General features: G+C 35.1%; 1 protein-coding gene across 2 annotated transcripts in view; it reads right to left on the reverse strand.

Moving 5' to 3' along the window:
• The window catches only part of PIBF1 (progesterone immunomodulatory binding factor 1), a 123,403-nt gene that overhangs the window by 33,594 nt on the left and 65,388 nt on the right, over positions 1–24,421 (reverse strand). For both annotated transcript variants that reach the window (XM_049815607.1, XM_049815608.1), the window contains 4 exons: positions 14,880–15,045; positions 11,359–11,509; positions 7,200–7,290; positions 3,749–3,851 (listed from right to left, as the gene is read on the reverse strand). In XM_049815607.1, the coding sequence (XP_049671564.1) occupies positions 3,749–3,851; positions 7,200–7,290; positions 11,359–11,509; positions 14,880–15,045 (511 nt within the window). The remainder of the gene's footprint in view (positions 1–3,748; positions 3,852–7,199; positions 7,291–11,358; positions 11,510–14,879; positions 15,046–24,421) is intronic.

Genomic DNA, 24,421 nt, shown 5'->3' on the forward strand with positions numbered 1-24,421 from the left:
TTGTTTGGAATCCTGTTCTTGATAGCCTAAGAACTTTCAAAGGATGCTGTCATCTACCACTGTGTGAAGTTCCTCACTGTTCTCACTGATAAGAATTAAAGTACTTCAGTGGGAAAGAAGGGAGGTATTGTAAGCTTGGTTTGATGCTGCTAAGTCATCTGTTAACTTGCTAACTTTACCAGCTAAAAAGCATGCTACTGCTACAAAAAAAGGGTATTCCTTCCCTCTCTACGGTGGTGCTTTGCTGCCTGTTTGATTCTATAAACTTAAAAGAGGTTATCATTAAACTGTAACCAATTAAGCATTAAATGCATTTAATGGCTCAATTTTACTAGTATACACACATTATAAATTAAGCATTATCATTGAGCAAAAGCATTATTTTTTGTAAGCAACTTTGATTTCTTTCTGCCTTAATGTACAAGATTTACTTAAGTATTTCTGTGTCATTCTTTTAAGCGATAGAACTAATACCTTGCAATTGGACTTTTATTATTTATCCCCAAATTGACTTCTCTACCAAGCTGAAGGATTTCATCATTGTTCAGCTTGATCTATACTCTGTCTTTCAGAGTGAGATGTAAACCTGCTTTTGGTAAAAATGTTTCAATTGAGGCATACGAAAAGCACAAATACAATGTCATGACGAAGGCTCAAAAAAGTAATTCAGCAGCAAGCCAAATATATCAGCTTTGTAAATTTCTTTATTTAGGATATCACTTTTACTGTATACTGATGCAGTATTTGCTTTTTAAGTCACCCAAAGACCACACTGGCCTTCCAGACACAAGAGACTGTCTATCCATCATTTCTGTCACTATTGTTCAAAACCTCTGCAAAGTGAATTCATTCCAAAATTTAGATTGGACACTAAATGTAGTAATTGGACTACTTTGCAGGAGCTGATATATAGCCTTCCACTCACTTAAAGTGAGAGTAACATGAAGTGAGTTGCATAGGCAATAAACTGATTATCGCTAGCTGAGGATCTTTCTTGGATCAGGTCATGAGAATTCCTTTATTCTGTTTGTCCTAGACACGGTCAACAAGCCTGTAGTATGAAGTAAGTCTCAATACCTACTTTAATACTGCAGGTCACTGCTATACAAAGCAACGGAAAGAGGACTTTAAAAGAAAATTATTTTCTAATGCTGTATCACGACCTGAAAATAGATAGGATCCTGCAGTTAAATAAAGCCTGACAAACTATAATGGGACTAACTGAAGACTGACAAGTTTTTTTTCAGCAGCTGAGCTTTTCCATAGGGTTCAAACTTTCAAGGAGACACATTATATCAGAATTCCACCAAATGAATGAAATTATGGAGAAGTCAGTATTTTCTTGTTGGTAATGCTGGACTTTCCAGAAGATCAATATGATTCCTTTCCATAAAGCTGAACAGCAATTGGTTGAGGACAGTTCAAAAAAAGAATCTTAGAAAGAGCATCCATTGTAGTTATTGCAATCTTTTTCTTTTCCTCCCTCTTTGAAAGAGCTTAAAAAAAACTTGTATCATAAATACTGCAGTGAAATATCAGTATTTAATCCAAGTTCAAAAGAAAAGTTTGTCCACTCACTTTGGCATCAACTTTCAATCCATGATCTAGATTTCATCTAGATGACTGAACAAACTGTCAATAAAAAGAATAATAATGGGCTACCTGACCATGCTGTAGTCTACAGGATCTCTGTTTTGCTCTTAAAAAAAAATAATTCAAGACCGACAACAGTTTGGAGTAACAATCTATCTTAGCTCAGGGGATGCAGTAAAGACAGCAAACAGAAGTTTAAGAACTTTAACTATATAAAGAAAGATAATAGATAGCAATCAGTATAAAACATGAAATACAGAAAATTTACAATGGGACCTACAACTTCAAGGTGAAAGTTGGTACTAGCAGGCATAGAACTCTTAGAATGAAAAAAACGGGAGCCAATAAATCCTAGAAACAGTAGAACCCATTATGCCAGAGATATGGTAAAAATGTATATAATGCTGAAGAAAACACAGAAGTTTTCAATAAATTTTTTTGCCCTCTGTTTGAAAAGAAGTCAGATGATCAGTTTGTATAACATGAGAATGATGAACTATTTTCCAGTCCATTAATAACAAGTGTAAACTCTTTTTGCACTTATTGAAGGATGGCAAGCAGAATGGCTTAAGTAATTATCAAACAAAATGGCCTATAATCATATGCAAAATTAAAAAAAAAATTAAAAAAAAAGGGAAGAAAGAAATCTGATGAAGCATTCAGACCTGAATGCCAGACATGAGTTTAACAGAAAACAGGTCTTCAAAGATTTTATTTAACCTTATGAGTTTGATGTTAATAGGCTTAGTAGCTGTGCGTTAGCTATCTGCAAGGCATTTAACTTCGTACTGGGTGACATTCTGATTTACAACATACAACTATATGATAAAAGATCGAAGAAAGGGCTACATGACATCTCATGGGAGAACAAAAACGACGTGAAGGTCTTCTAGTGGAATTTTGCAGGAATTTGAACTAAGAACACTGGTACTGAACCTTTCATCAGTGATCTAGAAGCAAATATAAAGCCAGTGCGGGTAAGAAGAAATGTATTGAAGTGGAAACCAGACAGATTGAAGTGGGAAATAAAGCATAGATTTTATTAACAATAGTGAAAGAATACTGATAGAGAAAAATACAAAGGATAACATTAGATTCACAAATCTCTTGATGTCTTCAATTCAAGAAGATTTGAAAGATATGTTTTAGTCAAATACAAATTACTACCTGAGAAGAATCCAAATAAATTGCATTCTTGTTTAAAAAAAAAAATACAAAAACTTCACTGTTCATGTATCTTTCACTGAAATAATATATATAATCATAAACGTACACATACAAAATATATAAAATTCATGTAATTTTAAAATATGTAGGAAATGAAAGTAGTTGCACTGTGAAGTACTTGCATGTAGTTATCCTAATTTAGAATTACCATGGCTTTAAAAAAAAAAAATCGAACTGTTAACCACATTCCTGAAACAGTCAGCCTAGAAATTCCATATGGTGGCAATATCTAATAGCAAATCCAGAAGTTCTTTGGCTCCTATGAGAAAAACTTAGAAGACAATCTTAAAATATTTCAAAAAATTAGTTCGCCCTAATTCTGGGAGATTTCAAGCTGAATTTTGTTTAGTGTTTTTTCTCCATGTCAATGTAATATGTGATTTCAGGTATTATATACAGAATATTAAAAGATCATGAAATTAAACTCATTGTAGCAAAGTAAAAAAAAAAAAAAAAAAAGACTAATTTTAGCTTTTTTAAAAAGCAGCTTATGTTAATCATTCCCTAGTTTTGTATATTCAAAAGACTTAAGAACTGAACAATGTAGAAAAGAATTTACAGAAGTATCTTCAAAAGTGATTTAAGAGAAGAGCTGTGTAAAAAGTAATGAGGTATTCATTGAACAATTAACTACCAAACAGAACAAACTAGTTCGGCTAGCTGGTCTTCTGTTCAGAAATCAGAACGTTGTCTGTCTGGATTACATTCCTGTTTAGCCTGCAAAGTAATCCCACTTTCCATCTTTGTTTCAAAATACAATATAAACTTATTTGAAAACATCTAACATAGCGTTCTGGTTAATTATGAGGCAATTTTGTGACATCAAATAGATAATAAACGCTGTTTAGAAAATACTTCATTTTATGAACAGCTGTTCTGCAATGTTTATAGTCTCTACAGATTTGATTTTTTTGTAGCAGTAATTTACCTCTTGTGAAATCTGTGTTACTTGTTCCTTCTGATGTTCCAGATCTTTTACAAGCAATGAGTTTTGCTTTTCTAGCTGCAGTAACCTCCTTGCCAAGTGAACACTGTGCCAATGAAAAGCAAGCTCAAGTTGAATTTTTTCCAAAATATGCATAAGAAATTCTCACATTTATACTTCAGAACTTGATTGCCTTAATTTTTCACCAATGCTTAAATACTAATATATATAAACTACATAGTGAAACATGCAGAATGGTCAAAGTTAGAAAACCAATGAAAATATTACATTTAACAGCACTGAAATAGCATTCCCACAGTTATGCCATTGTAATAATTCTTACAAAGTAATTACCTATATAACTTGTACAATACTACACAATTGCAGTAATCATGTCAAAATGTTTCAACTAATTATGAGTATTTATTTTTTAGCAACTTTAGGGAATCACTGTAATTGGCTTCTCCTTAAATAATTAAAAAAAAGGCACATTAATATATATTTTGTAGTGGAACACTGAAAAATGTAGTATTTTATCATTTTCAAAACAGAGGCACAATTGTGTTGTCTGACATTTAATATGCTAAATAATTAAATGTAATTGCCATTTTTTAATATAAAAATATATTCTTATGCAGATCCACAAATTAACTTAGAAGCGAAGAGAAAGGATTATCGAATTACTTAAACACCCTAGTTAAAAAAATTAGATCCTCAACCACTTGCATGTTTCATGTCAAAAGTCAAAAGAGTTTATCATCAATTCAATAGCATATTTCCATAGGCAGCAATGGGAAGATTCAGTATGCAATTGCAGAGCCTACTTCCAGACATCTAATCTAGTTGTTCAGGCTGTTATTAATCATTTGGTCCTATGCCATACAGTCTGCAGAGTCTGACTATATCCCACTAAGATGGACTCCTGGATGGTGAACTGAAACGTACTCCAAATTCCATTGACTGTATTGATTAGAACTAAATTAGTTACAATGGGAGGTTAGATGCCAAGTCTCCATGTTAAACCTAGGATTAGATGTCAAAATTTATGTATCCTGTAATGAATCCTGCCACCTTTGTAGGATTCAGCAACTTGGTGGCTTATTATCAAAAGTGTATATAGAGAATTTATCACTGTACCCCTCCATGTTTAGGTACTCTAGTCACCAGTCAATTTCACAACATGACATGGGAAATTCAGAGCTCTAAAAATGAGGAAGACATACAGGGCTAATACCACTTTTTAGTGTGCCTTAACCGCTGGACTAATGGCTCTCCACAACAACCTATCCTTCCAGTAAAATGTGTGCCATTTTTCAGAAACTTGTATATTGAAGAAAGGGAGAAGTCACTCCAGTTCAGATCTTGGACTCTCAATACATACCATCCATAAACAGAAGATACAAGACTGTTGGTCTCCAAATAGTGGATAGCAAAGTGTTACCCAGTTCTTGACCGTGATCCTGAACCTCTAAAAGTCTAAGCGGTCTAAAGCAGACCGACAGGGAGATTACACTCACCCTTAAGCTGAGGCTCAGAGTGTGTAAAGCTAGACAGTAGCGTATAAACTTTCTCTGAAAATTTGACCAGTCATAACCTCCACCTTCTCCTCAGCAAAAGAGAATACACTTTTAGATTTGGCAGAAGTCTTAATATTCTTCACCTGTGTTATAAATCTACCCTTTCATAGAGACAATCTTTTATTTTTGCCTTTTATGAGAGGAATTAGTGAATGCTGTTGAGAATTTCAGGTAAGAGCTTGGTTCTCTCAGTTCCTCCTACAAGGAGCAATAGACTGTGTAAACAATAACTGAGAAAAAGAGAAATTCATTCTTCAAACTAGGTATTTGGACTTTTATTTAGGAGATACGAGACGTGTGTTAAGATCCCTTCTAGTACAAAAGAGAAATTAAACACTTCTCTGACAAGTTAGGGAAGAGGCTTAAAAACATGAAAGAGCAAATTAAGCCATGCCAAAGTTAAGTACTACGTACAATTTTTATGATTTTTGTCAGCAATATGTAACTCAGTGCACAACAGGTCTAATCTGATTGATAATCATATCGACAACACTTACTTGAAAAAAAAAAAAAGGACAGAAGAAATAGTACGTGGCCCATAGATCTTTGTTGTAAACACGAACAGATCATTATTTGCCCTTAATTCTCATCAAGAATTTTTGAAGTTAAACATTGTTTGTCATGGAGAAGGTGGGGGTTAAGAGGACAAAACCAACTAAACAAACTAATACTTGTAAGCAAAAACCAGCTATACATGTTGTCCTGGTTTCGGCTGGAATAGAGCCATTCAAATGTCACTATTATTTCTTAAAGACAACGCATAATTGTCCTGGTTTTGCCTGGAATAAAGTTAATTTTCTTCTTAGAGCTGCTATAGTGCTGTGTTTTGGATTTCAGACAAGAAGAATGTTGATAACACACTGATGTTTTCAGTTGTTGCTAAGCAGTGTTTATACCAAGTCAAGGACTTTTCAGCTTCTCATGCCCAGCCAGTGAGAAGGCTGGAGGGGCACAAGAAGTTGGGAGGGGACACAGCCAGGACAGCTGACCCAAACTGGCCAAAGGGGTATTCCATACCATGTGATGTCATGGCCAGTATAGAAACAGGGGGGGCTGGGGGTGGGGGGATTGATGCTCAGGCATTGGCTGGGCATTGGTCAGCAGGTGGTAAGCAGTTGTATTCTTGCATCACTCAATTTGTATATTCTATTATTATTATTAGTAGTAGTATTTTCCCTTCCTTTTTGGTCCTATTAAACTGTCTTTATCTCAATCTACAAGTTTTACTTTTTTTTTTTTTCCTGTTTCACCGCCCGATCCCACTGTGGAGGGTGGAGTGAGTGAGCGGCTGCATGGTGCTTAGTTGCCAGCTGGGGTTAAACCATGACAATAATATAAATTTATTAATTAAAAATGACTATGATCAAGTATGTTATTCAGCTTACACATAATTTTTATCTATTGATCAAATGGTATCAGAGCAAACTGAAGAAATATAACTGGAGTCAGATCCTGTATTTGTAAAGATGAAATAGTGATGCTCTGAAACTTTGGCATTCTTAATCTGCTGAGAGGTGTGTTTTTGTTCCAATCACATACAATCATTTTTAGGGTATTAAAAACTTATTTCCTATTATATAAAAGTAAAAAATTTAACTAGTCTGTTTTTACAACTGTTTAGTTTTATACAATTAAAATTAATCTTTCTGAAAGACAATGAAAAAAGATCTTAAAATGACTGAGAAAAATACGCATACGCTCATTTATGTGCATCAACCACATTAAGAGGTCCTAGTCTTCATTCTATTTCTGTACACTTAAGTAATTAAAAAAACCTCTTTATATTAATCAAACTGGCTGGATTCTAAGACAAAACATAATGCACACATCTTCATTTACTTTATATTGAACAAGTAAATTCAGGAGGCACTTTTTACCTTTGCTTCAGTCGTCTTTTGGCTGTTGTAGGAACATTAGCACCATACCCATAAGAGAAAAGAACCCTTTCAGCTTCAGCTTCATTTTCCACTGCAAAAAATTGCAGAAAGGTACTGTTGAAGAACAAAATTAAAGTGCAAGAACTTACAAACTTTTAAGCAATTCTATTTATAATTATACACATGCACAAACATTTTTCTAGAAGCTAGATTTTCAGTTGGTGTAACCTCTGGACCCGAGTGGAACAATTTGGTTCACAATTAGCATTAAAACAGTGCCATGCATTAATTTCTTACAACACTAGCAGGCTTTTCACTTTTTATTTTTCCAATCAACATAAGACTTATGCAATATGAAAGTAAAGAAAAAGAGTTCAGTGTCCTTGAATATTCATATTATTGGTGTAGTCACAAAATATACACTAATAGTATAAGTTTAATTTAGCAGTACAGGTTGGGTTGTTTACGTTTTTTTTCTAAAGAATTAATTTTCTGTGTGTACATGAGAAAGTAGAGGAAGATAAAATTAGGGAGTGCTTAAGCTGACTGGACATAAACAAGTCCATGAGACCAGAAGGGACACATCCGAGGTTGCCGAGGGAGCTGATGACACTGTGAGGATGCTCACTGTCATTTTTGAAAGACTGTGGTGATCAGAATTTTCTGATAACCTGAGGAAAAGAAATGCCATACTCATCTTCAGAGAAGGGCAAGAAGGAGATTCTCATGTCTATGCAAAATAAAAATACTAAAAATAATCTCTGCCTCCATAGATGATTGATTTCTGAAAACATATTTCTAAGGATTTAAAACACATTGGAATTGCTTTGAAAAGAAATCCCAATAGCAGCAAGATTAAAACATGTACAGATTTTAATATTTCAGCTCGTGTAATTCAGGTTTCCTCTCTCCTGTAAGATAAAGTGGGCCAGAAAAAAAAAAAAAAAAAAAAAAAGAAGAAAAAAAGAAGCGTGTGTGTGGGAGGTAGGCAGGGGCAGAGAGAGAGGGACAGAGAGGAGGGAGAAAGGGGGACAAAGAGAAAGGGGGAGTGGCAGGGGTGTGAGAGACGGAGGGAGGACAAGGGAACACCAGCCCAGGCACCACACAAGAGCTTTGATGAATCAAGTAGCTGGGAAGAGGAGAAACAAATTTAGGAAATGACATGACAGTCCTATTTGACTCATCTTTCCTAAGGCTCAAGTGCCTCAAAATCAGAAACTCTCTCAACAACTTACACAATACTATGGGTTCTTTCCTCACTTGTCTAATACCCTTTTAATGCTATTTTAAACATGGATTCTTAATACACATTTGGAAAGAGAAAAGCCTCTAGTAGAGTACTTGTGATAAGTCACATATCTAGTTACATGAAAAACAATACAGAAATTCTAGTATGACAGAAAAAGTTTACTGATGTGGCAGTACAAAGGCAGCAGAACTTCAGATTTTCAAGGCTGTCTTAGTTATGACAGGGAATTCTCCAGTGCCTTAAATACATCTGGTTCAGAAAAACATAAAAAATAATTAAACCTGCCTTTGTCATAATCATTCTTTTTGGTTACAAATTCAATGTTGTGTGTCTCAGAAAAACATCAGTAAGATCCCGCCCCAGAAATTCATATCTGTCAGTAGCGTCCATGTAAATGTCAGATAGTGAAGACACACACAAACAAAATTTGAAAATGCTGTAGATACCAAGCCAAAGTAATGTTCTGTACCAGTGTGTGCTTCCCTTGTCTTCTTTTATGTCTTTCCAGGCTCTTCGCCTGACTTTGTGGTGTAAAATATACATTTTACAAGTTAGGGGGACACTTATTAACAACAGTTTTTTATACTACTTTGCATAAAAGTGTCACTGTGAGGATACAGATAGGCTCAACCTTTTTCTTAAAAGATACTAAGCAAAGGGAGCAAGAAAAATCAAACAAGTCTACAAAAAAATACCCCAAAGTGAAGATTTTACCCTGAAAAGGAAGAATAGACAAATGCCAAGAAAGTTTACTATTGTTATTCATGTGGAAACCATGCAGAAGCTGTAAGGAGTGGCTACATAAATTCTTGATAGTTTCCTGAATAGGCTGTTTCATGTTATTTCAATATTAATAAAGTGAGGCATAATGATGAGGGAATAACAGTCACAATTCAGTGATCTCTTCCACATGCACATTCTCCAAAGAAAAAAATAAAAAGCTTATATGATTATATGACAAAAGCCACCTCACATGTGCAAATACAGTTTATTAAAAAGTCCAGAGAACCCAACCCCCACCAGCACCCCCAAATATTGTAAAACAGCAGAGGCTTCATAACTCAAGAACAACAAAAAAATATTACATGGTATTGAAATATAAAGGAGTGACCACAGGACTGAAGAGTAAAATCTTATTCTCACTAAAGTCCATGGAAAATTCTGATTGTCTTTCACACAGTGCTTCAGCCTAAATTATATTTTCTGAAAGATAGACTGAAGTATTTCCAGAACACATTATATTTGAGAAATAATTATATTTCCTTCTTTTAAGTATTTTTATATCTTCAGCTATTTATGACATGTAAATACCAGGACATAATTTGAGACACAGGAGGAAGTATGTCTGTGTTCTCCTTCAAAGTGTTTTTAAAAAAGAAATACTTTTATTTCTTCTGATTTTCCTCAGAAGTTCACTTTGGTGCTGGAATTCAGTCTTAATTAGTATTAATCCTAACTTTCAATATTAAATACACTATAATAATAGTAAGAAAAAAAATGTTAGTTATTAAATAGAAAGTATATTGAAATAATATTGAACTACAACTCCCTTTCTTCTCCAACAAAATCAGAAAATAAAGTAATTATATTTTAACAGAACAGTCCATTTGGGAACTTTCATTTCTTTAAGTCATGTTCTGTAGCATAGAATATAAATAGTAATTAAAATACAGAAGAAGTTAAGAATGATTTAGCTCTGTAAAAAACTTTACTGCCATCCCAAGATGCATAAGAAAATGTAAATCCGTGTAAAAAAACCCCAGCATTCTGAACCCTATCTTCTACTCAGAAAAAATGAAGCTAAGGTCCAAAAATCCTGTATTAATACATAAATACTTCTTAGGCAAGTTTATATATATATACACTTCAGAAAACATGTTACCAACTAAAACATAAGCATGTATATAGCAAACATGCTTATGGTCAGACTGGAACCTTTGGGTAGTCATGCCATTCTAACAAGTACAAGCTGCAGTGTATAAAATAAAAAAGCATGTACAGTCTAATTACTGAAGATACCCAGACATCACTGCATCCCTGTAATATATACTTTGCTCTACACTATTGTTTATACATGAAGCTTACACAATGATCTTCTACCTGGAAAACATTATTTATAAATTGTAATTATTTTCTGGAGGAGCAAAGAAAGAGAAAAGGACAAGAAGATATATGAATTAGTTTGAAATGTTAAAATGTCCTACTCTGTTTACACATAGGGTAAACAACTTCCAGTCTTAGTTTTAAATTAGAAATTAATTCCTTTGTGGAATCATTTAGGCTGAGAATCAAATCAATAGAGATCTCACAGAAATTTTGCTGTGTTTGAGAACAGATATTGTTAGTTTTGCCGAACAGAGACAAAAACTTCGAAGAGCAATCAGGCCTGAACTCAGTGCAGGGTTTAGTACTTGGAATAGACTGATCTGCCACAAGCAACTACCTCATGTCTAATTATTATTAATTCAACACAAGGAAGAGCTTTCCCCCCCAAATCATTAAAAAATTCACATTAGTCACTGTACTGTATTATGAAACCTATAATTGTCTGTCAACAAAGAGGGTTTCCTGGTATCCAAAATATACTTTAATAGGAGAATCCTAAACCCCATATCTAATTATAATTGATGATTAGAATAAGGAAAAGAGAAATGAGGGGAAAAGAAACACTGAGATGATTTTTAATATACATATGTCTAAGTTCATGGTTTTTTGATACATATTTACAAACACATCTAGAAACCCGTCATTAATATTTTCTATAAAATTAATTATTGCATCTTAATTGTCAGGCATAAGGAGGGAGAATGACAGGCACTGTAATACTTTTGAAGCGCCACAAGAAACAAGACATCTTGTCATAATGCCAGAAACGCCTACAGATACAATACAATTTGTGACAGAACTTACTTTCTGCTGTCTGTAATATTATCTCATCAAGCTCTTTTTCAAGTTTTTCGTAAGTATCTAGCCTTGCTTGAAACTCAGAATTCTGTGTTTGAAGTTCAATAATGCGTGTTTCACTAGAAGACTGAAGACTATAAAATTCCTTAGTAAGTACCTGTGAGAATGAATAAAGGAAGGATCAGGGATTCAGCATTACAGCTATTTATGAAAGAGGCAAAATATAATACATGTATCATACTTAGCAGTATGACACTAAATATTTGATGTAACTTATGCACAGGAAAGATTAAAACACTTTAAAAATCAGTTATTTTTTCAACTGTATTATCTTGCACAGATTACACTCTCAGGTTGTATCACTTATGCCTATCTCCTAAGGCTTTAGTAATTCTAAGAATCTCTCTGAAAAAGCTACAAGAATTTAAAAGGAGAATTAGGAAAAGCAAGGTAACAGCTTAAAAAAATTAATACACAGCAGTCAAAACAGTGTAAATACATTTATTTTCATTGCTTTAACTGGATTCAGATTTCAGTCATCAATTTTAAAAAATAAGGTTCCTTTACAGAATGGTAAACGCACAAATATCAAAATTTAGTATTTAAGATATACCACATTCTTATTATTTCCTTATTACTGAAAGGTAATATGCTATTAATGTTCAGGACTAATGTAAATACTTAATCCACTGACCTTTAAACAAAAAAAAGCACATATTCAAAAGTAGAAGTTATGAGGGTCCGTGTAAGAACTAAAGCTTGATATAGTGCTTGCAAGTAGAAAACAACATTGACAACATAAACATTATAAAACCAACTGGAATAAGAAAATTCTTGGTAAGTATAGTAGTAACTAAAATAGGTAAAGCAATATCCAAGTAGTACTGTAGCTAAGTTTAATACTAACTTCCCCAATAAAAATCCCAAACATTCAAGTTGACAACTGAATATAGGTCTTGAGATACAGAAATGTATGCATAGTGTATACAGCAGTAATACCAGATTCACTGTCAAAAACACTAAAGAATGCACAATACTTAGAGAAACAAGCCACTCAAAGATTGGTTTAGTGTCACAGAAGAATAAATATATAGTTTAAAATTTGGCAACATATAAACCATCTGTTTCCTAGTTTTAGCATGCATAAGAAGAGAAACTACTCTATGCTGAACTCCAACTAAAAACAAGAGTTCATTCACAAAGCAGATGCAGCTGAGCCACAAAATACTAGTGACTACATTATTAAATAAGATCAATGTCCTGTAAGAAGGGTAAGAAAACCTCCTTAATACATTGATACTATATATAAGAAAGGAAATTAAAAAAATCAAGAATTCAATCAGAAGGAGCAAAAGTAAAAGCTTCAGACATCAAATATTTAAATTCTGCAAGAACAGTTCTTAAGAGCATTGCTTTCAAAGCATCTCTCTAAAGAGAAAAGGAAGTGCCAAAAGTGTTAGTAGAATTGAATGCCAAATATTCAAGATGTTATCAGATCAAATAAATATCCACAAAGAAAATGGAAATATAACTCAAATTTAACTATCTTCTCAAAGTTTAGACATGTCTGTGCAACTAAAAATCTGTTTAGCAACCTCAAAGTCTAGCAAAACTGGCACTCCCAGTACTTGTGACCACAACCAACCTCATCAGCCAGGATCTGAATGTCCCAATACAGACAAAACAAGAAATTACATTTTATCTAAAACACTCTAATTCTGTTTCCACTCTATAGTTCCTTTTCGTAAACACCCTAGGCAGGTTCAGCACCAGAAACGCAGGGACTTGAAGAACAGCATCCTTCTGCAAAAAATGAAGGCTGCTACAGCTGGCACTTGGAAAAAAGTTTTTATTCTGTCCTGTCCAGTTTGTATACTGATGTTTGTTTTACATACACTACAGATCTCATTTAAATCTCACAAATTGGACTCACTGATATGAATTCGGGACTAACTTTGCACAGATGAAGAAATTCCATTTTAAAGTTAAGTTTGCTCTGCTAAATACTGGACACCTTTCCAATACTAAAATAGGTGAACAGCATATGACACATTTTTGAAAGTACACGTTTGAAAGGTAATAAATTCTAAGCTTGTAGAGATAAACAGGTCCAAGCTATTTAACTCTATGTAAATAGCTGCATTGGGTGCAGGTGCCCAGGTGCTGGCGGCGGCGGGGCTACCCCGTTGCAGGACACAGACGGTTCCAGCCCAGGGCACTGCTCAGCCCCACAGACAAGGTGGTAGCACCTCAAGGAAAATGTGTTTAAGAAAGGACAAAAATGGCGCACGGCAGTGAGGAGCGAGGGAAAAAAGCGTGAGAAACAGCCTTGGTGTAGACACGCAGGTCAGTGAAGAAGGAGGGCAGGAGGTGCTCCAAGCGCCCGAGCAGAGATTCCCTTGCAGCCCATGGAGAAGACCACGGTGAAGCAGGTTGCCCTCCTGCAGACCATGAAAGACCGCTCCAGAGCAGGTATCCACACTGCAGCCCATAGAGGCCCCTATGCTGGAGCAGGTGGACATGCCCTGAAGGAACTGCAACCTGTGGAGAGCCCAAGCAGGAACAGGTTTTCTCCTGAAGGAAGCTGCAGCCCATGGAGGACCCGCACTGGAGCAGGGTAAAAGCGTGAGGAGGAAGGAGCGGCAGGGAGGAGCTGTTACGGACTGACCCCAACCCCCATTCCCCATCCCCCTGCGCTGCTCTGGGAGGGAGATGTAGAGGAGTCAGAAATGAAGGAAGGAAGTTAAACCCAGAAGAGAAGTGGCTGGGAAAAGATGTTTTAGTTTTTGTCTTTGTTTTTCACCATCCAAATCTGTTTCAATCGGTAGTAAGTGAAATTAATTCTCCCCAGGTCAAGGCTGTTTTGCCCTTGATGGTAATTGGTAAGTGATCTCCCTACCTTTATATCAACCCCTAAATAAGCTTTTTCAGCTTATTTAGCCCCCTGTCCTCTTGAGGAGGGGGAATGAGAGAGTGGCTGGGTGGGTGTCCGGCAGCCGGCCAAGGTCAACCCGCCACAACAGGATTAGCAATGTTAGGTCTTTTCAATGCTGTATACACCATGCTCTCCTTGACTTCTTTAGCTGTAAAAATTTGTCCCGGAATTGTGTATCAACAAAATGCATTTTTACTATGTAACAATGCTATTACAAATACTACTTTTTAATATTGATACTGAATTCACTATAACTGTTCTGGTATAACTGTTTTCTTTCTCTACAATAATCACATAGACTGACATAAGCAGCTTTGTGATGCAAGCATATATATATCTCACGTGAATGAGGTACTGTCTTCAACATCTCTCTATAAGAGATTGTTTTGCCTTCTTCCTCTCAAGTTTTTTTCCATTGAACTGGTCAAACTTAATAAGTTTTGTCATTAGATTCTGCTTCAGCAAAATTTGGTGGACATACTAATTCAGCCATGTATATTCTTTGCTACTTTTCCCCCAAGCTTTTCCATTTTCCACTCTAATTGAAAACAACTCTGTAATACCCTGTGAAGTGTCTCTTCCTATAACATACCTCCAGCTTTCTCTGATACTTCTCACATTCCATTTGGCATTGTGAAAGATTTTTAGCTGTTTCTTGTTGCATGAGCTGAACATGTTCACTTTCAAAGGACTTTAACTTAGTTTGGTGAAGAAGTTCAGCTACTTTGCTTTCTGTGCCAAGCTGCATTTGTCTATACCTAAAAGAAAAAAAAAAAAAAGAAAAAAGTTTTGATGATTCAAAAATAAGCAAACTTAGAATACATGCTAGTTCTGTTCATTACAGGTATAAATTTCAGGAATTAATACAGTATTTCTAAGAGTTTACTAAATATTAGTATGGTTATGTACGTAACTATTGCAACCTGTATTTGAAACACCGTAAGGAAAATTCAATACTATAATGACAACAAAACACATTACATAGAAAACTCAGTCCATGGCTTTTCTGAACATGTGGTTAATGCACAATCAAATGACAATGACCTTACAGTATACTCTACTTTTTAAAAATGTTAGATCAATGTGAATCTCTTTCTCGGTACACAAATGTATGCACTGAAGTCTTTTTATGGGAGAGATACTAAGGAGATATTGTCTCCTGTCTTCACCACCATGTTACAGGCGATAGGGAGAAGTGGTATTAGACATCAGTGGCACATCCCTTGGGATAACCCTTTGAGATATCATGGATATGGGTTACACTGCTTTTTCCCATATCCAAAGATATGAAGAAACATCAGACCACAATGGTGTATTAATTTCCAGTCATTCAGAACCGCAGGTCCTTCTCAAAAAGCAGACATGAAATATACTTTTGAGAATATCACTATACAGTAATTACAGGTGACAGATAAATAATATTCCACTTAAAAGTGCACTTAATTCATTCTACTCATTGTACCTGACAGGCAATCTCAAAAAAAGAAGGGTAAAAAAGTTTGCTGATAGAATAATGAATTACTGGACTGTAGAAAGTGAGGGTGATGTGAAGAACAGTAGAAAACCTTATGAAACTTAGCATTAAATAACATATGAAATTCAAAGGAGGTTGTAAAAGTGATCCTAACCATATACACAAAATGAACTCCTAGCTGACTGTTTTCATTCACGAGTGAGATCTGGGGTTATACTAAATAAATCCATGAAAACTTTGGCTCAGTTTTAAATGATGGTCAAACCCAACATTTTGGGAATTACTGTGAAAGCAACAGAGAAAATAAAGAAATCACCACGTCACTTTAAAATTCCATGCTGTTGCCCGCATACTGAATGCTGACTACCGTTCTAGTACTTCACATCACAAGGTATGTAACAGAACTGGTAAAACATCAGAGAAAGGTAATAAGGATTACCTTTGACAACCAGCAACATCATGCACTTACACAGTTGCACTGTGTGGAAGAAATTACTTAAGCTAGGACTCTACAACTTGGAAAAGAGATGGTGTAAGGAAAAGAAATAAAGAGAGGCCTGTAACATCATAAGTGGCATGGAGAATGAGAATAGGAATCAACTGTATTTTCCAACAGATGAATGAGAAGGCATCTATAAAGCTAGCAGATACAGAATGAAAACAAATAGAAGTCATTCTTCACAAACAAAACCTGTGAAATTCCTTACTATAAGATGTTGTGGATGCTAAAAATTAACACTTACTCAAGAGGATACTGAACAAACTTGCAGCATTGAAATCCTTTGAAAACTATTAAATGAAAGATGGTACTTCTCACACAGAAGTCACTTAACAAATTGTTAGAATGCCAGCTAAACCTTTACTCTAACCCAGCACGGCTGTAATGTTAGCTGTCATTTGTCAAATAGCAGTTGCAACACAATTCCATCCTATTTAGCACCTGATCTTTAGGTGGGATTGAGAGGGTTTAACAAAAGGAAGGGGATTACTTCAAATATTTTCCCTGAGGATTTCACACGTGGGAATGTTTCTAAGGCACAAAGAGGAAGCAATTTTCACTGTAATTAACTTGGAACAGAACAAACAGGTGTCATTATGAAGTCCTTTATAATCACTCTGTAGACATCCGTGTATGAGTAAACAGTCCAAAGCATGAATGAGATTGTTCCTACAGAAGCTGCATGAGCAGAGTCTGGAAGTTCGGCCTACCAAGCTCATGAAAAGGTCACTCTTTTGAAAACAATTTTCTTATGCTTGTTCTCAGAGTTACTGCACTCAAACTGCTGAACGCCAATTATCCAGCTGGTTATCGACTACTGCTGTCAATTTTGCTTGAGGATGCTTTTCAAGTGCTGATGCTTTAAGTATTTCATCACTTCTCCCTGACTGTATGCTCCCATTTTCATTTTACCATGCAAAATGTTTCAGTACTCTTACATTCTCCACACTTTGTACATGATCAGCTGCAGACATGACGCTAAATCTGTTCTGCTATATACATGGTTTACAATCCTGGGTAGACTGTTTTGTTCCAAAATGAGTAAGTCTTCACAAAGATACATGTCACCCAGCCAACTGATATGCAATGCAACACCCAAATGAAATTTATCTGCAAGTCATATTTATTGACTTTCGACAACAAATTCATATCTTCTGCCTGTATACAAATTAAATAGCAATGCCTTCCTGTACACAGCTTCAGACCTTAAATTAGTCTGAGATTCAATGATCTGTTCTGTACAGAGCTTATACACTGGAAACATGCATAAACATAGGCTATGCATACTTCTCTATACCTACTTTCTACACTTTACAGAGAAGCTTGTAGTTCCCTGATGATTTTGTAAGTCTACTCAATCAGCTGGGTGCTTCCAGAGCATGCTTATCAACCCAGTCATGAACAGTAACTTCAGAAAAAGTTTTTGTACTTTGTTTTGGTAATTTGAAGTAGCTTACATGTGCATGATCTGTTTTGTACTGGTAAGGTTATGAAGGGTCAGTTTACTTTTGACCTTACTACACTGTTGAGCTCACTAGTAACTCCTCCACTGTAGCACCAGAGTTTCTTTGTCATATTTGCTTTTACTTGGCCAAATAGTACCTCTGGTTTCTTGGCTACTATTTCAGCACAAATACGTATGCATGTGTGTATAGAGTCATGTAACACAATGTCAAAATACATTCCTTAATCTGCCTAGATGGTCTCTAAGGGAAAACAAAAGAAAACAAAACCAGCCTATGCTTTAATACTATTATGGAGAAAAATAGTGGAATGCAGGTGCACAGGATTTTTCTCCATCAAGAAATTTTAGCAAACTTGATATAGTGAAAGAATAGAGGTTTTTGTCTCACAGAAGAATGAGGGTTGGGAATGAAAGGGAAATTAAAGATTGAGCTAATGAAAAAAAATGAAAAATCCCCACATGTAAGAATCATCTGGAATGAGGTCTCAACTTCATTACGTCTCTGTGCCATTAGGATAACAAGTCAATAATGCCTGAAGTTTGCTAAAGCAGAGTGACACAATGGTTATCAAAAAGGTTATTTCTAGAGTAAAGTAGAAGAGAGAATATTCAGAGAGGGACTTAAACTCTGGTTTGTAAGGATGGTTTTAAGATTTTTCAATCAGAGGAGTCTGTTTTTGCAAATGGTGGATAATGATATAATAACTTTTCAAAAAACACATACAATGAGAGTAAAGTGAAAGATTTAATGGTAAAATCATGTAGTCTGTACACTGAAGAAAGTATGGCAGCCAACTGTTTTTTGAATGGAGGAACAACAAAACACAACCAGCACAGTCTAATCTAATATTCAGAGATTTCTATCATATATGTGTGTAAAGTGAGATTCACTTAACATTTCCAACTTCTTACAAGCGTTCCATAAGTACTGAGATAGCAACTCTAATGTATTTTTACCTAACAGAAACGGACTCTTTTTTACCATTGTCTATCCCATTACCAAAACCCGAGATGTACAGCAGTACTCCTCAAAAGTGTAATTGAACAAAGAAGTACATTAGAAGACAATAAATTTGTAAAATTAAGCATTCAAGAAGCAGCAAATACTAGTATTAAGCTTGTTAATAGGAAAGAATGCCAAGCAAGTAAATACAAATAATACATCTTCCAAAGGAAGTCCTGCCAAAATCATACAAAATACCAACCCCTTCTAATTCTGCGAGCTTGATTATACCAACCTAAAGCTCTTTAGGATATATTTTAGACATTATTTTCCAAGTTTAAAAATGGAAAAAACCCCTGTAAGTTGTGAAATCATCCTGATTCCACAGATGGGTTAGTTCCAGATCTAAGATCTTTAGAGTAATTACAATATACTCTCCTATTTGTAAAATGTCTGTGCCTTGGTTCAGTGCCAAATTTGCAGAGAAACCTAAATGCTACAGACATTTCCTCCTTAACCTGTCCTATCACAAACCTTCCACTTGCAGCCTCAACATGTCCTCTAATGTTCCTGCCCTCCTCCCTCTCTGTCCAGGTTTCTCCTAATTTCCAATTCTATTTTCATTCTTTCTACTCGGGGCATGCATCTGTTTTTCTTCTCACCCATGTTCCTAGCCTATTCAGCTTCCATTGCTATCTTATAGCCCTACTCTCCATCTGCTGGTTTTCTTTCTCTCTATTCCTACATCACTCTCATAGTTTGGCTTCCTTCATCAAATCCTACCCATACTTCTTTCAATATGAGGTTCAAATCCAAGTTTAACTTCCTCACCTTTTGCAACTGAGTCTGGCTGTTAAGGCTTCCTCACTGCCAAAGAGCCCAAAGCTAAGTATAAAAGTAGAGAACAGAATTTTCCTTACTCTTCATTGTGCCACTTGGAGTCACCGAAGGAGTAACAGCAGTTTAGACAGGCCTAAATTAAATTCAGTCATGTTACAGACTGCACATACGCTGTCCACACATGTAGCAAACTGTAAGACTCCAGTTCAAACATGGGCATTCAAAGGATCTTGTTTTCACTGGTTCTCTTTTTGATCCTTGGTACTAAAAACTGGTTGGCTTGTTTCTGAGGAATCAAAAATTTCCCATGAATTGAGTACACACACTACCCACTAAGTAACTGAAAATGTAGGAACTCTGATCCTTAGTTTCAAATGCTTTCATTGCTCAGCTTCTGAAGCAGTGAATGTAAGTCTGATGCATCATGTATCTGGCTGGTTTCATAAACTGAAAGTCTGTTCTAATATTTACTACAGAATGGGTAAGAAAACTGTCATTCTTCATTTAAACACATGTATTTCATGGAGAAGGTTACACTAACTTTATAGGCATTTCCAGTCTTTTGTACTATTTATTGCTTCATTAACGTCTATCAACTATGTTAAATTATTTCTAATCTGGACTAAAATAACAATGCACTTAGTAACAACAATTTAAATACCTCCAACAAAAGCAAAAAAGCTCTGAGTATAATGATTAAACAGAAGATGAAGCATGCCATCTACAAATTGTTTAAACAATGAAAAATGTGTATGCTGAAATAGTTTTCACTTAAAATTTGTTTTCCCCAAATAACATGCTGAGAATTTTTTCAGCACAGTATTCCTGTTTTAGATTGTTACTTAAAAAAATCCAGAAACATATAGCTTAAATGCCAAAGGGTAAACATGATTTAACATGCAAGTTCTTGCCAGATGTTACATTTGCTTCGTATCAAGTAATTAAACATACAGTACTTTTGCATGTGGTTTAGCAAAATCTGTTTGAGAGAGAAAGCTTAGAAGCTTTGTTTAAAGCTGCTCGCTTCAAAGCAGATTTTTGTGTTTTGCAGCATTCTAAGCATTTGTTATGTATTGGCCTCTGATCCTCATTCTGTTGAAACAACTTCCTTGGAGGCAACACTTCCACATACTATTTTGCAGTTTGTAGGAAGTGCTAGTTCCAAACAACCACATTCAGCAAGATAAACAGCCGTTTTACACTACCTGTAGTTTCAGGACACCTAAACCCCAAATTACCTATGCATTAAGTGGAGTTCTTCAGTATGTAGAATGCATGTATTCTTTTTACCCTAACTAGACTAATGCCCAGTGTACACTAGATTGGACACTCTTCCCTGCAGTGTCTGATGAGAACGTGCATACTTCACATATATTCTTGTACCTTACGCCAGAGGAAGAAACAGGTTAGCTGCTGCACAGATCTTCTCACTAACCTGTAACACAACTGGTAAAGAACAAAGTTAAAGGTGGCGTTGTAGGATATACATATAAAAGGCACGTCTTGATGAATTACTATAAAGGTAGCTGCTTATCTTTGTGTTTATTCCACTAGGACAGCTACAGTGACCCAATTACCACATGAGTGTTCCATCCCTTTTAAGAATTGGAACAATGAACATTACAAAAGATGAGTCTGCTTTAGATATATATGATAAAACATGCTGACTGGCAGGTACTGAAATCCATCTTTGTTTCCTTGTCTCTGGACTATGCAATTGTGCTTCCTTTTGACTCTGACACTGTGAAACTTAAGATTTGCTACTGCACCGAGATACAGCTTCATTAGTAATGGCAGAGACTGCTTCAGCCTAGCCTAGCCTAGCCTGTGCTTGGGAGTTGTATTTCAGTCATGAGAACTTCATAATAAACCTTCACTAAGGAGTTTTCTCCCAGTCCTGGAGCTCTGATGGACGTTGAATCCAGTCCTCCACTCCCTGAAAGTGCGTGCTTACTTTTGGGCTACCGTAAAAAATGATGAGCAACTCCTGTCATGCTTTTATTAAAAATGAAACAGGATGTGGTTGCTACTCTGTGTTAATTCAATGCTGCTGATGCATGCTTAGCTTGCTCAGAGTCACTCGCCTAGACTGTTATTACTTGGTTTAAGTAATCAGCAGCTTGAGTTAACTCTTTTGATATTTGATTCAATGAAATAAACACAAAATCTATTCAAATAACAACTTTATCAGTACAGAGATATTAATAACAGCATTCTTAACAAAAAGAAAGGATCTGAAGAAACCAATAAGCATATAATAAGGAATGGGATAGATTTTCACCGTTTTGTCCTCAAAAAGGCTTTTTCAGATACATAAATAGGAGAACAGAGTCACCCTGGTAATTTTTAGGAGTCTAATGGTAGTTGCTTTTCTCTTTGCCTATATATCTTAGTCAAGATGTATATTCTTGTGTTCTCACTTATGTTTCTAGGGATGATGAATTCTAAATCTATGAAAAACTGTACAAACATGAAACAGAAATCATCAGTATACAGGGTTAGTCAGAGAATACCTACCCGATCAGTTATTTCAGGAGACGTAGGCACAGAGATATCTAGTTTCTGAATCCAAAAATGAAAATTATCACCTCACAAGATCCCTTGAATAAAACTTCAAAATAACGCAAAAGACAGATAAAAGATTCCTCTTTTTCAAACAGGAAGGCTATTAAATGAGTTTTCTGAAGCCTAGTGAGAAGATACCAAAGGAAATAGCTTCATAGAATTCTCCTAAGTACTGGACAACAATCTAAAGGGAAACATAGCCAAGCTAAAGGATGCAGACACCAGCAGCTCTACCTCAAGCCAAAAGCAGTCAGAAGAAGCTGAACAGTTCTATTGTTTCTGGCACAGCTTCGATACACTGCACGAAGCTATCTTTTGCATCTGTGTGCACTAGCACATAAAATGGCAAAAGTCTTCCACCTTGAAAGTATGAGAAATATGCTGAACTGAGGTGGAACGTACATCTGGACAAGCAGCAGAATAAGCACAATTAGATTTCTCATTGCCTAAATGACATCTTTGCTCAAACAGATAAATACTTCAATTTTAAAAAAAATTCTCTTTGAAGTAACAGATTGAAAAGGGTCCCTGCTCTGCAGTATGGTTTTGCCTATTGTACGCATTCTAACCCAAGAGCAAAAACCCTGAAGCATATTTTTTTAAAACCTCATTATGTCTTTAGTCACATTTTCTGTGAACATTATTCTCTATTTGATTTCCTATGACATCCCAAACCATTAACTTTATTAAACCAGTATTTTTATTTCATGGTTTACTTCAGTCCTTGCAAAAATTGCCATGTTCACAAAGCTGAATTTTGTACTAAATCAACAAAAAGGCAAGGAATAGTAGAGAGACATATCACCCAATAATGTATATTAAATAGTATAGATAATAATTAATTTCAATTGTAACTGTGAAAGGCTTTGACATGAGAAATATATAACAGACCTCAATGAAGAAAATGCCAGCAACTTCCTTGCTATAAAACACTAAAAAAAGCATCAACTTTTAATATTACTCTATACTAAATTTCAAATTTGTAACATACACTTAGAATTGTCCAGCTTGATCATTTTTTCCTGCTGTTCATAACTATTTTTTTTAAGCTACCATACAATTTCAATAACGATTCAACAACTTACCTCCTTACATCAAGTATTAGCTTTCCAAGAAATATTGTTACTTCATGAAAATATTCTTTAATAGTAGTAGTATTTGTGTTTCTGGAATACAATTCAAACAAATTGCTATTGTAGCAGATGAAACATACCTGAACAGATTTGGGCAATATCAGAAGCCACAGAAATTGTTCATTACATTTTTATCATTGCACTGCAAACACTGTTCTTCATTGCTCAAATAAACTAAGAAATCGGAGTCAATGGTTACACAAAGACTCTGAAATTGTTGCTTGAATTGTTTTTTCCTCTTGGATAAAACATACAAAAATGTATCTTCTAAAACTCTCCACTCCCACTAGCCACAGAGGTTATTTTCTGTCAGATATTCAGCTAAATCAATATAAATATTTTCAGGTCTTGTGATTCTGGATAGAGTGATTATTACTTGCTGGGGTAATTCAGTATTCAGGGGGTTTCCAGAGTGCCAATATGTGCATGTAGTTTTACTTTACATGGCTCAAATGCATTTTAATGTAGCATTACTGACCCTTTCAGCTCACAACTGGACCTTCACATATTTGCATACATTCCCTTCCCCAAATGTTCTAGAGCAACAATATTTCAAGATAGTAGCTGAAACAAATGTAAGAGTGATAATTAAAGAAGCTTGATGTAACTATAAGTAAACTACCAAATTTACATGCTATTCTTGAGGTAAACAATCAGTCAATATTACCAATATGTTATAGGTCCTCTCCAGGGAATAGACTTTTTTCTTTTTCCTTAATTAATCAATCCACACTAGTGCTGTCACTGTGAAAAAAGAGTACTGCATCCACATATGCATATGCATGAGTAAGTATACACACACACAAAAAACCCAAACTAAAAAAAAAATCATAAAACCTTCCTTGTTAAAGCTAGTAGATGTTTTGACTAATTTATTTTTTAAAATATCTTAAGTCACAAACTTTAAACCTCTGCAGACACTGAAAAGAAGCTACTGAAAACTTCTGATATAAACACATTGGTGAAATCTAAACCATAAATGAACAAGAGGAAGGTGATTCAAGGAAATAAACTCTCTGGATATTCATGTTGACAAAGTTTGTTACCTTTTCTATTCATTTACATGATTTACATGGTGAACACATCAATCTGTAAATTGTCTATAATTTACTTTTTTTTCTCCAACCCTTTCCCTTTGCTAGTCTTTCTACAAACTAGGTTGCATAAGCAGTTTATTAAAATTAAAACCCAAATGAAAATAAAATTTAATTATTA

The sequence above is a fragment of the Accipiter gentilis genome, chromosome 13, assembly GCF_929443795.1.
Source record: "Accipiter gentilis chromosome 13, bAccGen1.1, whole genome shotgun sequence".
Taxonomy (NCBI): domain Eukaryota; kingdom Metazoa; phylum Chordata; class Aves; order Accipitriformes; family Accipitridae; genus Astur; species Astur gentilis.